Source organism: Abramis brama (genome assembly GCF_963993115.1).
Source record: "Abramis brama genome assembly, chromosome: 19".
Lineage (NCBI taxonomy): Eukaryota > Metazoa > Chordata > Actinopteri > Cypriniformes > Leuciscidae > Abramis > Abramis brama.
The window spans coordinates 21,110,514-21,126,986 of NC_139981.1; the positions used below are offsets into that span (position 1 = coordinate 21,110,514).

Below are 16,473 nucleotides of genomic sequence, written 5' to 3' on the forward strand. Positions count from 1 at the left end.
GAGAATCATACTGATTTTATAAACAAAATACACATCTGTCGAAGAATTGTCAATAGTAATAGGTAACCTAAAAATGAAAATCCTCTTATTTATTCACGCTCAAGTCATTCAAATCCCCATAGAAAACAAAAGGAGAAATAATTTATTACAAAGATTATGCAATAAAATGATACTCATAGTGGCCAGGTGTTTAAAAAAAAATAAAAAAGGTGAGTAACAACAATTTTAATTTTTCTGTTCTTACAAGTGAACAGTAGCAGTTTCAAGTTGACATAATATTTAAAATATAATGTGGTTGTGTAAAGAATCATTCTGGGGTGCGTTTCCCAAAAGCATCGTTATTCAATTCAAGTTCAGTTGAATTGTGTTGATGACTACGGAACTTGCGACCGCAGTTGGCTGTGGGAAACGCACCACTGACTGTTTTTAAACACATAACACACATCACCACCAATGATGCTTGTCTTTTTGATGAATTCATTAGAAGAACCAGCTCAAGAGAGTCATTCGTTTGGACAATTTGTACGACTCGTTGCAGCAGAATGACTTGCTTGAGTATTTAAAAAAAGCATTCTGACTGATTTGACTCGATAGCCCAAGTTCAACAATGATTTTTGAGTATTTTGGATCAATTAATTACAAGAACCAGATCATGAGTCACTTGTGTGACAGTGAGTGACAGGAAGCACGATTCATTGCTACCACTGCAATTCTGATTCAGTTCAGTTTGTAAACGAATCATTCAGTGCGCGTTTTTCCCAAAGCCAACTATGGTCACCAACACAGTTCAACGGAACTTAAAACCACAGTTGTTCGACGATTCTTTTGGGAGACGCACCACAGATGGGTTTTGTGAACAGATTCAACTGATTCATTGAAAAGATACTCAAAAAGAACTTTAAAGTATGTAAGAACAGTTAACAGAAGCAAAGATCGTGAAAACAAGAAACATTTCTCGATTTCCAACCCTAATAATGCCCAACGTAAAAAGTGTTTTCACATTTACGCTTTCATCCGCTCACACACGCCACAAAAAAAGCAAATGTGCATTTCATCTTTATCACAAAACAGGTTTAATTTAATATCTCTTTATTTTTTAAAATAATTAAACATTTGTATTTCTCCGACCCTTTTTAACTTTTGTAATTGTTTGATGTCTTGGGCTTTCTAAAGCACAGGTTCAATTCTGACAATGCTCACCACAGCATCAGTCCTCCACAATCCCCCTCTCACTCCCCCCCAATCAGCAACTAAGTAAAAAAAGGAAGAGAGAACAAATTCCACTTGGTCAAAAGAAAAAAACAAAACCAATTCCAGACAAAAAAACCTAAACCCAAAACAAATTAGAAGTGAAACCCAAGAAAGAAAGAACGAAAAGATAAATCCCAAGAGGCTGTTCAATCTTTCCTCATCATATACTGGATTCTCCTAAACAAAAAATACGCTAAAGGTTCTACTAGATACAGAGTATCAAAGTACTGCATTCAAATACAGTATACAGGTACTTAACACTGTAAGAAACTCCCTCACACACTCGAATGCAGAATGTGTGTGTGAACGTGCAGTTCCATTTCTCGTGACAAGCTTCTCCGGTTTTGCTGCTGGAATTCTAGACACTACCTCAGATGTGTGTGTGTGTGTGTTTCTCATTCACTGGTACCAGTACCGGACTGGTGCTAAAGAGTCCAAATGAGTGTACCGCATTTGGACAGAAAAATAACGAAAAGGTGGGGGTGGGGGTGGGGGTGGGTATGAGCTGGTGTGTATTCATGATTCTGTGTCCACTTCCTCTTCTCTGCTGATTACTGCATAGTGTCCTTTGCGTTCCCTTTGGAGCTGCATTTATCCAGATGTTAATGGATAAACAAGGGTCAAAGGTTGAGGGTAGACGAATCTGCTTTCAAATATTCAGGACACTCAGGTGGCGAATGTTGATCCAATTCAGAGAGCGCTGACATGAAGAGGAAAAGAAAAAGGGGGTGAGTATGGGGCGTAGAGAGGGGGCAGGAAGTGAGGAGAGAGAGAGAGAGAATTGGGCTGGTGTTGTTCAGTAAGGATGGGCGAGGTAAGTCAGATTGGTAGGTTGAGATTCTACGTTTGTTTGTTTGATTTTCTTAACAGCAGTCGTTCATTTCAGTCCTACTGTCTATTCAAAGTCCTTCCAACTCCAGTGCGGGTTTCTCTTTTTTTTTCTTTTTCTTTTTTTTTTTGCTTATTTTTATTTTTTAACTTACTTTCTAGTCACGTTCTTTTTCGGCATAATATTTTTAAGGGGGAAAAAAAAGAGGATAAAATAAAGTTATTTACAGTGCTTTTGAAATAATGAGACTGACGAGGTGAATCTACGGTAAAGTAAGTCGCACAAATACAGAAAGAAAAAAAAAAGTGGCCAACGTTCCGAGCGCGTGGTGGAGGCGTTGGGGAAAAAGCGGTCCAGGAGAGGCGCGTCATTAAGTGGGAATAATTCCGTCACTCTGGAGGCTTCTCTTCAACTCCAGATCCTCCAACTTCTTCCACAGCTCTTCCCTCTCCTTCTCTTTCTTCTTCTCTCTGAGGAATGACAGAAATAATGAAAATAACGGTGAGGAGGGTATGTTTAACACCACATGCATAAGCAGCACGCAAGCCAAAGAGTAAAGAATCGAAAAAACAGCTCACCTCTGACGATCTGACTTGTAAGTGGACGTGAGTTCATCAAACAAAGTGCTGTTCATTTCCATGAAGGACTTCAGAACATTATAGACTAAAGCTACTATGGCCCTTAAAGTGGAGAAAGAGAAAGAATTAGACCATTTAAAGCACTTGGAAGGACAGGACATGTTTACTCCAGCAGATGGCAATATCCAATTAGTGCTGGACAGTGATGTGTTGAGAATATCACATACAGATATACTGAAACTTTACATGGAGGCTGTGAGTGTACACTACCATTCAAAAGTTTGGGGTCGGTAAGGTTTTTTATGCTCAACATAATACAATTTAAAGTAACAGGTTTTCTATACTTCACTATATTTTAAAATAATTATTTTCTTTGTTGGCAAAGCTACATTTTCAGCAGCCATTACTCAAGTCTTCAGTGTCACATGACCCTTGAAAAGCTTTTTCAGAATTCTTTGATGAATAGAAAGCTCAAAAGAAATTATTTTCAACAGATATCTTTACTGTGACTTATGATCAACAATGTATTCTTGCTAAATAAAAGTATTATTTTCTTTAAAATAAAAATTCTTTAAAACATTTAAAAAGATAATTGCGACTTTTTATCTCACAATTGCGAGTTTACATCACGAGATATAAACTCACAATTGCGTGCTATTAAGTCAGAATTGTGAGAATTAAACAATTTTTCCTCGCAATTGCGACCACACAATTCTGACATCTTTCCTTAGAATTGTGAGTTATAAAGTCCAATTCTAAGGAAAAAAAGACTGACTTTTTTCCTCAGACTTGCGAGTTTATGTCTCACAATTATGCCTTTATAACACACAATTGCGACGTTATATCACGCAATTCTGACTTTATATCTCCCAATTGCGTGTTATAAAGTCAGAATTGCAGATATAAACTGCAAAAAAAAAAGAGTTTTCAGGTTTCGAGTTTTTTCTCTCGCAACTGTGAGTTTATATCTCACAATTCTGACTTTATAACACGCAATTGCGACTTTATATCACACAATTCTGAGATAAAAAGTCAGAATTGCAAGATGTAAAAATCGCAATTGAGGGAAAAAAAAAGTCAGAATTGTGAGATAAAAAGTCGCAATAACCTTTTTTATTTTTTATTCTGTGGCGGAAACAAGTATACATAGTGAGTATAGCAACTTTCACATAAAAAAAACAAAACAACTAAATTAACTTCTCCAATAAAGGAACCACATAAGCAATGTCCCAATATCCCAAAAGCAATGTGTGGAAAAATACGTTATTTTTTATTATTTCATTTTAATTTAATTCAATTAACATAATTATTTTATTAATTAAATAAGTGTCCTGAGGGAGTTTGGAAATTGAGGAAAATGCAGGGAATGTGATTAGGACAAGAGAGGCTCCAATGAACTCTTGAAAGTCTCACAGACTGTTGGTGTTAAATAACAGTGTGGCTTTGACTCACGGGTTCCAGTGTTCTTTGGAGATCCGGTACAGACTTGTGAACATTATGGGAAGAATCACGTTGGAGTTTTCCTCAATCAGACTCATGATGTACTCATTATTCCAGTAGTACAGAGCTCTCTCAGCCACCTGGACACACACAGAAACACCTTGATGCGAGCAATTGCTACATGCATTTATAAGCATTTTGATACAGTCAACTCCATAAGAAAACCTGGTAAAATCTGTTGTGAAAATCTGTTGTGAAACCTAGAACTGATCTGTTGTGAAATATCATTATCAAATATCATAATTTATTATAGAGCTAATTTCTGGCAATATAATTATATTTGGACCAGTTTAATTCAGTCTCGGACAAGAGTAGGTTTGTGCAGACCTGAAAATGAGGGCTGGAGACACATCTAGAGATCTGTTTGAAAAGAGGCTCCTGGATCTTCACAAACTGCGTGGGCTCAATCACATCCAGAATCTCCTCCAACTCTCCTAGGTACATGACCTACACACACATCAATGCAGACAATCAGAGCAGTGTATGAAGAAGAATGCATCCTATCGTCATCAACACTTCCACTGTCCTGAAATCATGACCGATCAACCTCTTGCTGTGAATTAGCTCTATTCAGCTCACCTCTTTCTGACTGCAAGTTTTAGGCCAGAATTTCAGCAGACCTCTGATAACCTGTTAAAAGGAGAGGAAAACATGAGACTGGTTAGATAAATGGACTTAAAAAAAGAGAGATGATCAGTGAAAGGCTTTGTACGTTTACTGCACTTACTGGTTCTGTTAACGCTGGGTCTTTCTCTAGGAACTGTACAATACAATACGCCAGCTGTGAAAACAACAGTCGTTTCATTGACAGGATCAAGACTGCAGGAAGTCAACTCATCATCTGAATGTTTTAAAACTCATGGGCACTGGTACCTGTGCGTGAAAAAGCGAGAGGCTCCTGACGGTGTGAAGAGGAATCAAAACTTTCACCAAAAACTGTTTGTGCTCGGCCTTCAGCGGCAGAGCGAAGCCATTGATGATGCTGACAGGAGACAAACACAACTTTCACTAACAGAATTCTGATTGGGTAACACTGAATTTACCCCTACAGTCAGCGCAATGCAAAACTCAGAGTCATTTAATCTTTAGGGGTTTTCTGCCAATTTAATCATATTTGAGGGAAATTCCTGAGAAGACTGTGCTATAACCTTTCAGTTCTCAGGTTTGACAAAAGCTGCAGCGGATGTCAAGATCTTTAGTGAATAACAATTTAATTACAGCCTGTTCCTCACAAAAAGCTTTTGTCTGGCCAAGACTTAGAACAATCACATGAGTATGGACTATTTTTATGGAGCCCCTGGAGACTGTATGCTTTCACTGTATGGAAACTTCTGCTCGTCATGTGGTTTACAATAACATGACGGTAAATAAAATACTTTTTTATTTTCAGATGAACCATCCCTCTAAGACTTACATGTTTAGGCAATCAAGAATAACTCGTATCTCATGTAAAAGCAAATCCGATCTGTTAGTTAACTGCAATCATTTAATTATGTTAAGTGACTGAAACTGCATACAAAACAATCACAACACTGATTGCATACACAACACATTCAAATTCTAACCCTATTTAGTATTTCCATTACTACCTATCCAAAGTATACAAATACTAACCATAATTGGTGGCACATCCTTATAGATATTATTAACTTGATTAATTTAAATAAATCAATTAAACGTGTAAATGACCATGCATGCAAGACTAGCATGTTAAGAAAACTAACCCATGAAAACCCTAATAATGAGGTCTACTAACTGTAAAAACAAAACAAAACAAACAAACAAAACAGTACAGCTTTAAGCTAAAAGTCAGCATAAAATGGAAATTAACCCTGTATATTTACTAAATGCATCTTAATGATCTTAAAAAAAAGTTTTAACCATATTTTTAATCAAAATGCCATAACTCAATCTTCTGGGCCCAGTTGTTCAAAAGTATTCGGATCGGATTTCGGCTAACCAATTGGATCAAAACTTGAAAATGGGTTATTCAAAAGACAAAAAGGATTCTGAAATCAGATTAGATCACAAAATCCAATCTTGTTTTGTTCAAGTTTGTGTTGTTCAAAACTTTTTAGTAAGATTGGGATATCTTTGATTAAAAAAAAACAAAAACAAAAAAAACAAGATTCTCCTAATCCCCGCAGAAGGGGGGATTTTGGGAACACAAATGTAATAAAACTTTAAAACTGGTTATATCATGTGATATTATACACACATTTCTATTTTAAATTTGCTCTTGATTAGTTTAACTGTTAAAGTAATAAATAACAAGTACACATTAGGCTACCTATTAAGCTTTTCAGTATACAGTAAGGTAAAAAACACAATTTTGGCACCATAAAATAATCCCCAAAACAGATGTCATTATCAAAAATAATATATTTAATTGTAGGTGTTTTTTTAATCACTAAAACAATTGCATCCCTTATTGAATATTTATTTGCTTGTTTTTGTTGTGGGTCACATGAGGGGCTATGGAAACTCTGAAAGGAAAAATATGAGATGGAAGAAAACAATTATTTTAATGCTTTAATGTTCTCTTGCAAATGTTTTGCGTTCCCACAAGAAACTCTGCAAAGATCTCAAGTTTTGAGAGTGAATGCAACGTTTCTTGAAAGAATGCAAAAGCATTAAAATCTAGAATTTTTCTCCCATGTCATATATTTTGCCCCAACATGTCCCCTTTTGTGCCTCTGTAGGGGTCTGATTGTTTGTTTGTTTATGTTGTATTCTTTCTCTTTGTGAAATGTGTTTGGAGCACTGCTAATCTAGATTTGGTAATCTGAAAAATTGTGCATCTGGATCAGCATGATCCAATCCTATCTTGCTTTGAAAAACCAGCGCAAAAATAAGATGGATTACTTGATCCTGGATAGCAAAACATTGGATTTCCAAATCTAGATAAATCTGATCCAGATTAAACTTTTTAAACAACTGGGCCGAGGTAATACATCATACTTCTCTCTGGTATGCCACATTTCTCAAATTATTTGCTTAAATCCTGCCCCTCTTTTACAATAGAGGGTATGCACTGATGTCACTTTCCCGCCGGAACACATCCCCTCAGCCGGACTGAGTGGCAATAGAGCTGCTGCCTTACTGGATTTAATAGGGGAAACTGTGAAAATGCGAGTAAAACGAACAATTATCAATTTAAACTGAAGGTTGGACTCGATATAGTGTTCCTTACAACTAACCAAAGATCCAGTGATCCATGGATATTGACATGCAGCCAGGAATCGTGTTTCCTGACATTTATACGTGTCTGATTTTGACGCCGGGGAAATACATAAAGCAAATTTACCTGTAAACGCTTAAAATACAATATAGGTAGGTCTAAATCCAGATGATCACTTGTATCAATGTTTTATATATATATATATATATATATATATATATATATAGTCAGTGTTTATTTAAAAATATCCAATTATGCAGAATATACGATGGTAAATATTTAATTGATGACTTAATACAATATATAGGGTATGATTTTACCCCAAAATTCAGCATATTGACACAAAATGACAACTGCAAATCCACCTTTCGCTGCCTGGAGTCCAGTTGTTTCTATGAATTGCAGCGATCCATTTGCTTCTCTTTTCTGTAGCTTTCGTAAGTCTATAAAAATATACCTAAGATTTCTTGTCAATTCTATTTATACAGTCAATCTCAAAGCTCTTTCCCGTTTTAGTTGTGTTTTGTGTGTTCACGTGGCATTTACGCTGAAAACCAATGCTGCCGCTCAGTCTTTTTGCCACTCAGTGGGAGTAACCGCAGTCTCTCCGGTCGACGGTGACGTCACGCAGACACACACATACCCTCTATTGACTGCAAGCTTGCATTCCAATCTGCCTCCAGCCAATTAACAACTGATGGATAGGCGGATAGCCTTACATGGTTTCTTTTTCAATAGTCCATTTAACGATACAGAAGAAATGATCTGTAACTACTTCTTTTACATTGTGACTGAAAAAGTACCAAAAAAAGTACAACTCACCTGCCCAAAATCTCCAACAATTCTGCGACTCCATTGAAGTGCTCAGTTTCATAAACAAAACTATGAATGAGAGACACAGAGATGAATGGCTGCGCTTGATTCCTGCATGTGCAAATATAATGTAAATCGTCATATTAGATCCCTCACCGTAGAAAAATATTATTAATTTGTTTTCGTATAAAAGCTCTCAGTCCCAGGAATTTTCCGTAGATTCTGTGTAAGACTGTCTTCAGGTAATCTCTCTCCCGTGGGTCCTCGCTGTCGAACAACTCCAGCAGCTGACAGGACAACAGATGGACAAAAAAAAGAAAGATGAACAAATGTTACTGAGAAAAAAGGAATTGAGGAGATTTTTAAAAAAAGAACATCCTCACCTGTAAGACAAATTTCTGGTCTATGTACTTTTTGGCAATGCTGGGTTGAAACTCCTGACTCTCCAAAAAGCGAATGAAGAACTCATACACCAGCTGAGAAGAGAAAAGAGAGAGAGAGTATGTGTTATTTGGGGGAGTGCTTTGAACTCAGCATGCATGCAGAGAAACGCAGAGAAAATGAAAAGGTCAAAGGTTATGGTTCGACTGAGGTCACACAGTCACAGCACACACTGCTACTGCCACCAGTGGTCTTTGCCATTATAAGAGGTTGGAAGAAAAAAAGGACAAGGAGCAAATCTGGGAATGTGACTGTCAATATTGGATTTTTTTTTCCAGACGAGGAAGCAGGGATTAATAACGATATGAAAGAGAAAAGTTTTACCAGGAAGATTCTCCTTGAGATATACATCTCATTTCTAAAGGAGTCCTGGAAGCATACAGTGAGTACACACACACACACATACACAGAGGGTCAGAGTGTGTGTACAAACCCTCGAAAATACACACAGACAAACATGCTGAGCTCTACACAAGGAGAAAGGGACCAAAGTACACAACAATATTCTCAAGAACCTCCACCGCATAGAAACACACACACACACACACACCTGTAAATGTGGCCACGAGGCCTCTAGAGTGGGTTCATCCTCCTCTGGGTCAAACTCATTACTGTCACTGGGCGGAAGAGTTCGGAATATATTATAGGACACCTGAGAAAGAGAGAGATGTAACATAACCATAAGACATGGGAAAAACTCAAGGTGCATTTGTGTAATATTTAGGAAGATCTGTTGACAGAAATGCAATATCACATACATAACTATGTTCTGAGTGGTGTATAAAGACCTTACTTAATGAACCGTTATGTTTTTATTACCTTAGAATGAGCCATTTCTATCTACATTTACATTGAAATAGCCATTTTGTGCCGACATGTTTCTACAGTAGCCCTGAAAGTACAAACGTGTTTCGTCACCATGTTGTTCTTTGTGCAAAGTAAAGTAAAGTAAAGTAGCTAGCTAAAGTCAGTGAATAAAACACTGACACAATGATGAACAAGTAACAATAATATTCACAATAACATATCGTTTTACTGAATAATTACTGTAAGTAAACCTAATTTCTTAATTTATCTTTGTAAAAACATCACTGCTTAACTGGCTACTCTCTGCTGTCTCAGACGACGACCGTAACTTCTGTTGATTGCAATTCGCAACCTCACTCATCACTGCCGCTAAAAAATTACAAACTGCACCTTTAAAGGTTTTTTTTTACCTATTACGCAAAATTCACATTTACATGGCATTAGAACATAAATGTGTGTTGGCAGTGTGTGTACACAACCACCCTATAGTGATAAAAATCCACCCGGTGCTTTTTTTTAAAAATCCCCATAAATCATAAGCACTGTTTCAGAACAAGCCGTTTTCAGATTCGGGGCAATATGTGACGTAGATTTGCACAAGCCCTACCACGATGTCCCACTGTTGACGGACACGGAAGTTTTAGCGTAGACCCGCCCCGAGTGAGCTAAACACAGTCCGCCATTGTTTCGACACCAGAATTTGAAAATCTCACTGCACGCAATTGGATAACAATACGACCAATCACTGTCCTGATTGCGCAGTCACTAGCGCTGTTGTCATCTGTTTAGCTCGCCTCTGGCCCGCCCATATCGGATACACCGATGTGATTGGTGCAGCTCGGCTACAAGGGCATAGTTAATGAGCATCATTACTGAATGCCAGAGTAACTCGCTGAGCAAATTCAAATTGTGCTCTCGCGAGAACTCTGCATTTCCAGGATAGCTGTAGACAAGAATATCTCCTAAAGTGATTGAGGTGTTTTGTTGTTGGATGTAAGAATGAACATAGCAGTCTTCATTTACTCTCGTTGTTACTCGAGGATGGATCAGTACCCGCTGTTCGTGACCCAACTTATAGTCTCCGGAGCGATAGGCCTAACGTTACTGATCACGGCAGTAATGAAAGTGAGAGCGCGCACTTTATGACAGCTCATCGAGTCGTTTTACGGATATAAAGTTTACCAGTTTATTAAGCGCCCACTGAAAAGGTGTATATATTTGTTTACTGTTAGTTGTAACTAGGGATGCTCATATTGACCGTTTAACCGTTAACCGAAAGTAAAAATTTTGACCGATTAATACTATCAGTTAAACGGTTTAAAACGTTTTTTTTTATCTTCTTTTTTTTTCAGTTTGCTGCATGGTTTAAAAATAAAATACTTTATAGCTTATATTTATTAACTCACGGAGCGCGTCGACACCTTTTTTACAGTCTATGGTCGACACGCGCAACCACACACGTCTCGAGACCTGTGTATTCCCGGGACATCCGTCCCATCGGAGAGGGTGTTTTCTGCCGCGGGTCTAACTGTCAACAGGCTGCGCTCCAGACTGACCCCACATCACGTTGATGTTGCTTTTTTTAAATAAAAATTAGACAAGGTGTTAAGGTAGGGCTTCTATTTTTATTTAACGAAAAATCTTAGTCAAACGGAAAAAAATTGCCTTTTTTTCGAAAGCTTTGTTCAAACGGATTCAGTGTTTTCTTTTTGTCATCTTAATTTGTTAATTATTTAAGTTTAAAAAATATATTTAGTGTAGGCCTATTTTGTTTTTTATTTGGATTATTTTATTCTGTTTTTCTCTCACTGTCAGAAATGCTGCAGGTGCGTGAACATTTAAACTGAATCCAGGTTCTGTTGTTGATCTGTTCTGTATGCTGCTGTTTGCACTTTGCACGTTAAAATAAAACCTTTGATAAAAACTTTTTTTTTTTTTAAAGGGTCACAGATACGCGTCCATTTTATTTGTATGTAATGCAATTGACCCTTCGCAAAGACCCGCCCCCCTTAGTTACTGTCGCTATGTCCGACAAGCTACGCTGCTCTCACGTACACCATTTTCTCACGCAGTGAAAAATACATCGCGGAGCAGAGAGGAGACTGACAACACGCTGACAGACAGAACAGACCAGGTTACTTTTCGGTTACTTCTGATATTAAGCATATGAAACAAAGTCTCACCTTTCAAATTTGGTCATTTTTTAAAATAAATTTAAACGATACAATAGGCTACAGTACATACCGTTTTGTGGCTCTTAAATGTGTCTGACAGATCGCTGTAGAGCATCCGTTAAAGCTGCACGTGAACCGATCATCTCTTCCTTCTATAGCATCAAATAAACATGAATGAACATAAGAAGGAATGTTGTTTTAAACCGCGGAAAGGCGTCAGTAACTTACATTCCGTTTTTCAAGTTCAAATCCTCCCATGTTAATCTGCTAGCTAACGTTATCTCTCCTGACTGCTTTAAATGGCGGATTATGATTGGTGAGATCGGCTGTCAATTCAATATTATAATCTTATCAGTTAACGGTTAATAATCGATTAACGAGCGGCGGTTGTCGGTCGGGAAAATTAATCGAAATGAGCATCCCTAGTTGTAACGAGTGTTTTGTGTACTTCGCCATGTATGTTGACGATAATGAAAAGGAGAGAGAGATTGTTTATGGATAAGATTTTAATGCGCACTTCTTATACTGTGTTTATTCAGCTCTTACAGTGATTTTCTGGAGTAAAACTAACGCTTCATCTTTTGTGTGATGTACAATAAACTTCATTGAACTCATCAGTATATTTTTGCCCATCATTCGGACACAGTCCACTACAACAGGCTTGTACTAATAGTGGATAAAAGCAAGATGAAAAATAAGTTATAACGGTAAATAAACTAGACTATACCCGTTCTATATCTATACAGTATATATTCTCTGGCTCTGTGGGCATTATTGTCCGACTCTGGAGCGAAATGAACACCGCTACTGAGAGTTTCTGTTCAGATATTATCAGATGAGATTGTCCTGACACTGAGTGCGAGCTCATGAGGCTCCGCCCTCTGGGCCGGCAGCAGCAGCAGCTCATTTGCATTTAAAGGGATACACACTAAAACGGTTTTCTGAGCACCACAAAGTGACAATTTAAACATGCTGAAAAAAATGATCTGTTGGGTATTTTGAGCTAAAACTTCACATACACACTCTGGGGACATCAGAGACTTATTTTACATCTTGTGAAAAGGGGCATAATAGGTACCTTTTAATTTGATTAAAACTTCTTAATCAAATATTACAGACCATTCAATGACTGTCTGATGCATATTTCACACAAAAAGACAAGGTTTCTTCAAATCTCACAGCTCCAATCAAATTGGCTTTGTGCAACTTCTGGGAATCAGTGTGCACAGGTTTGTGATGTATTAGTCAACCTGGTGTGAGTGTGTGCCTGTATTTGTCTGTGTTATATATATTTTATCAGTCAACTATAAATTAAAAGTTATAATGAAGTATAATGTCTTAAAAATAATTCTAATTTACAGCTTCTGAACAGATGAAAAATTCTGAGAAATTTCATGTCTTATGAACAAATTCTGCTGCACGCTAGTCTATTATTGTGGTATCACTGACTTCAGATTTAGGCTACACTACCATTCAAAATTTTGGGGTCAGTAAGATTTTTTTCAAAGAAATTAATACTATTATTCAGCAAGTATGCATTAAATGGATTAAAAATGCCAAAAAGACATTTAAAATATTACAAAAATGTCTATTTTAAATAAATGTTGTTCAGCAGTGCAACAGTTTTCAACATTGATAATAATAATAAGAAATGTTTATTGATCACCAAATCAGCATATTAGAAGGATCATGTGACACTGAAGACAAATTCAGCTTTGCCCTCACAGGAATAAATTACATTTTAGAATTTTTATAACAGAATATCAAAATAAATTGTTAAAGTTATTTTAAATATTTTAACAGTAATTTTGATCAAATCAATGCAGTGAGCACAAAGGCATCTTTAAAATCATCTTTCAAAAAAATCTTAACGACCCCAAACTTTTGAGAGGTAGTGTTCCTGTACATAAACAAGTGCAAACCAGACGGCTCATTCCTAAATGAGCAGCCAGAATAAGTTTCAGCTGACCAGATTTCATGTCCATTGTCAAAAGTCTGACTTTCTGACTGATTATTGAAATCCAAAGTCAGATTATAACATTTAGGTAAATGTATGAATCCTGTCCACAGATAGATGATGCATGTTCAGGTGACTTTTTCACTCACCATTTTGACGACCTCTGGGTAGGCCTGTTCTGTGAGGTATCCTCGGCTGACTGTGACATAATCGACGAGCTCATTGAGGGTTGAGCGCTTGTATTCTTTCATCTTCAGGTCTGAGAGAGTGTCCATGAAATCAAAGACAGCACAACACTGCTGAAGTTTCTTCAGGAACAACTCCGGCTGCTCCTGAGCAGAGACGTCTGCGCGCAAACAAACACACACACATGAGAAACATGAAAAAAAGGTTCAAAAATGCCCTGCTGAAACTTCTCTTCACGATAAAAGGTTCAGGGTGTACTTCCATACAAACACCACCTGACTCGGATAATGCCTGAGAGAAAAGCTAATAAGGGGAATCGTTTTAGTGTGCAAACTTATTAAACACATGCCAGACAAGACAAAAGATCCCATTTCTATTTAATGAATAGAGGAAAAGATTTGAGGATGTGAGGATTACACCAGGTCAGTCATCAGACGTCACAATAGGCAGTTTTTCCATTATCCAAGAACTGAAAAGGACTCAGATATGTAAACTAATCAGTGAGCAGAAAAGGAAGGGCGAGAAGCCTAAACTTCCCAGAGTTCAAAACCAATTTGCTGACATAACCGCACACATGATGGCAGAACGCTGATTTAGAAGCACTTCAGTGCTGTGGTTTGAGAATTGGACCCACTAGTTTGGTTGGGTTAGTTGGGTCAGTACCACCTGACAGATAGCATTTGAACCATCACCATCATTTAGCAATGACAATAAAAACACCCCATGAAATTGTTGGATGAGCAGTTTCCCTCACTGAGGTGATGTACTTCCTATTAGTGTTGTCACGATACCAAAATTATTGTTTCGATACCGATACCAAGTCAAGTATTGCGATTTCGATACTTTTTCGATACTTTTCCTGAAAAGGGAGAAACACTCTCAAATATCATTGCTGTGCTTTATTTTAAAACCGGGACAACATTCTAATCATATAACACACTAATAAATGAACATATGAACAGCAGATATATTAAACATTTGAACAAAATATGAAATATCAAAATATAAAAAAATACATTAGAGGAATGACATTCAAGGTAAAAAAAATGATAAATTTAGCAGCATTATCTCATTTATCATAAGAAACATAAGAGCTTTATCTTGATTCTGAACTTTGAATAAAAATATGAACAGCGATTATATTAAACAATGTTTAATATTGGTAACATATGATAAGCCTCATTGGTGATATATTTGACGTGGGAGAGAGAGTTGTGGAAGGCCTATACTTCATGTTAAACATAAATAGCAGCAAAGACAACGTCGGCAGTGTTGACGGCAAAATAGGCTACAGAATAATTCGTTCTGTATTGAGAGGTGCAATATTTGAAAATCGATCATATTTTTTTTAAATTACATTTATATTTATGTCAAAACTTTCAAACATCAAAATGTCATTTATTAATATGTATTCGTGTCAAAATGACATGACATGACAAATGACATATTTTGCCTGGAAACGCTTCCAACACGCTTGCGTGTCGCGTGAAAAATAGGCGTCGGTTCTATTTCTAGCATGCACACGTTTGTCCGCGCGTCTCGAGCTGCGCCCAGACGCGTGTGTCACGCAGGCAGTTAACATGGGAGCCGAAATAAAAACGGACACGACACGCAGCCAGTGTGTCACCGGCCTTAAGCCGCTTGTCCACCAGCGTCGAGATTTCTGACGCGACGCCAAAGCCCATTCATTTCCTATGGAACTACGTCAGGCAGCAAAAACGCCCCCGCAAAGCATGATGGGTCGCGTCGCGTCGATTTGGTCAACAGCAGCGCTGCAAAAAAGTATCTCGGTGGATACTTTATGAAAATGAGAGCGTCAAAACGCGGGGCAGCAGCCAATGGAAACTCGGCGGCGAGAGTTTGTGTATGGCCGTTGCTATGGTTTCACATTTAAAGTACACACAAACCCCCGGCCCCAAGCAGCGAAAACGTCACAGGCGTCGCGTCGGAACAAAAATTGATCGGACGCTGGTGGACAAGCGGCTTTACAAATCTTGAACGCGGTCATTCTTAGAAGTATCGATACTAATAAATTAAGGAATCGTGACGTTTTTAATTTCCGATTTACTTTTTAAGTATCAGTGCACCGCGCAACAGAGCAAGGTAGGCAACGTACTTCCATATGTCACTCCTCGCGTCATCTTTTTCTACGAGTCGTGGGCCACTTGTGCTCGCACATGCAGCCATCTCGCTGTAGTGTTTTGTCACATGACACTGACAGCGGCAGGTTCTTTGCTGCGTGCGTCAAGCCGCTTGTCCACCAGCGTCTCGATTTCTGACGCGACGCCAAAGCCCATTCATTTCCTATGGAACTACGTCAGGCAGCAAAAACGCACCCGCAAAGCATGATGGGTCGCGTCGCGTCGATTTGGTCAACAGCGGCGCTTCAAAAAAGTATCTCGGTGGATACTTTATGCAAATGAGAGCGTCAAAACGCGGGGCAGCAGCCAATGGAAACTCGGCGGCGAGAATTTTTGTATGGTCGTTGCTATGGTTTCATATTTATTCCAGCCCACAAACCCCGCACCCAAGCAGCGAAAACGTCACAAACGTCACAAGCGTCGCGTCGGAACAAAAATTTATCGGATGCTGGTGGACAAGCGGCAGACGTCTATAGGGAGGCGTTTTTTTTTTATTTTATTTTTTTGTTTTTTTTAGTATCGATACTGATAAATTTAGGTATCGTGACGTTTTTCATTTCCGAGTATCGCGATACTTTTGAAGTATCGATACACCGTGCAACACTACTTCCTATA

At 37.9% G+C, this 16,473-nt stretch overlaps 1 protein-coding gene across 2 annotated transcripts in view; it reads right to left on the reverse strand.

The window, feature by feature from the left end:
• Positions 1 to 1,072: 1,072 nt before the first annotated feature.
• Positions 1,073 to 16,473, reverse strand: part of ppp2r5eb (protein phosphatase 2, regulatory subunit B', epsilon isoform b) — a 34,957-nt gene continuing 19,556 nt past the window's right edge. Inside the window, exons 2-13 of one of the 2 annotated variants that reach the window (XM_084092246.1) lie at positions 13,681 to 14,020; positions 9,144 to 9,245; positions 8,536 to 8,628; positions 8,309 to 8,439; positions 8,162 to 8,221; positions 5,032 to 5,140; positions 4,886 to 4,939; positions 4,738 to 4,788; positions 4,486 to 4,605; positions 4,111 to 4,238; positions 2,659 to 2,760; positions 1,073 to 2,550 (exon numbers count right to left, since the gene is read on the reverse strand). In XM_084092246.1, the coding sequence (XP_083948372.1) occupies positions 2,451 to 2,550; positions 2,659 to 2,760; positions 4,111 to 4,238; positions 4,486 to 4,605; positions 4,738 to 4,788; positions 4,886 to 4,939; positions 5,032 to 5,140; positions 8,162 to 8,221; positions 8,309 to 8,439; positions 8,536 to 8,628; positions 9,144 to 9,245; positions 13,681 to 13,806 (1,176 nt within the window). In that variant the 5' untranslated portion in view covers positions 13,807 to 14,020 and the 3' untranslated portion in view covers positions 1,073 to 2,450. The remainder of the gene's footprint in view (positions 2,551 to 2,658; positions 2,761 to 4,110; positions 4,239 to 4,485; positions 4,606 to 4,737; positions 4,789 to 4,885; positions 4,940 to 5,031; positions 5,141 to 8,161; positions 8,222 to 8,308; positions 8,440 to 8,535; positions 8,629 to 9,143; positions 9,246 to 13,680; positions 14,021 to 16,473) is intronic. The other variant, XM_084092245.1, reaches the window with a different exon arrangement.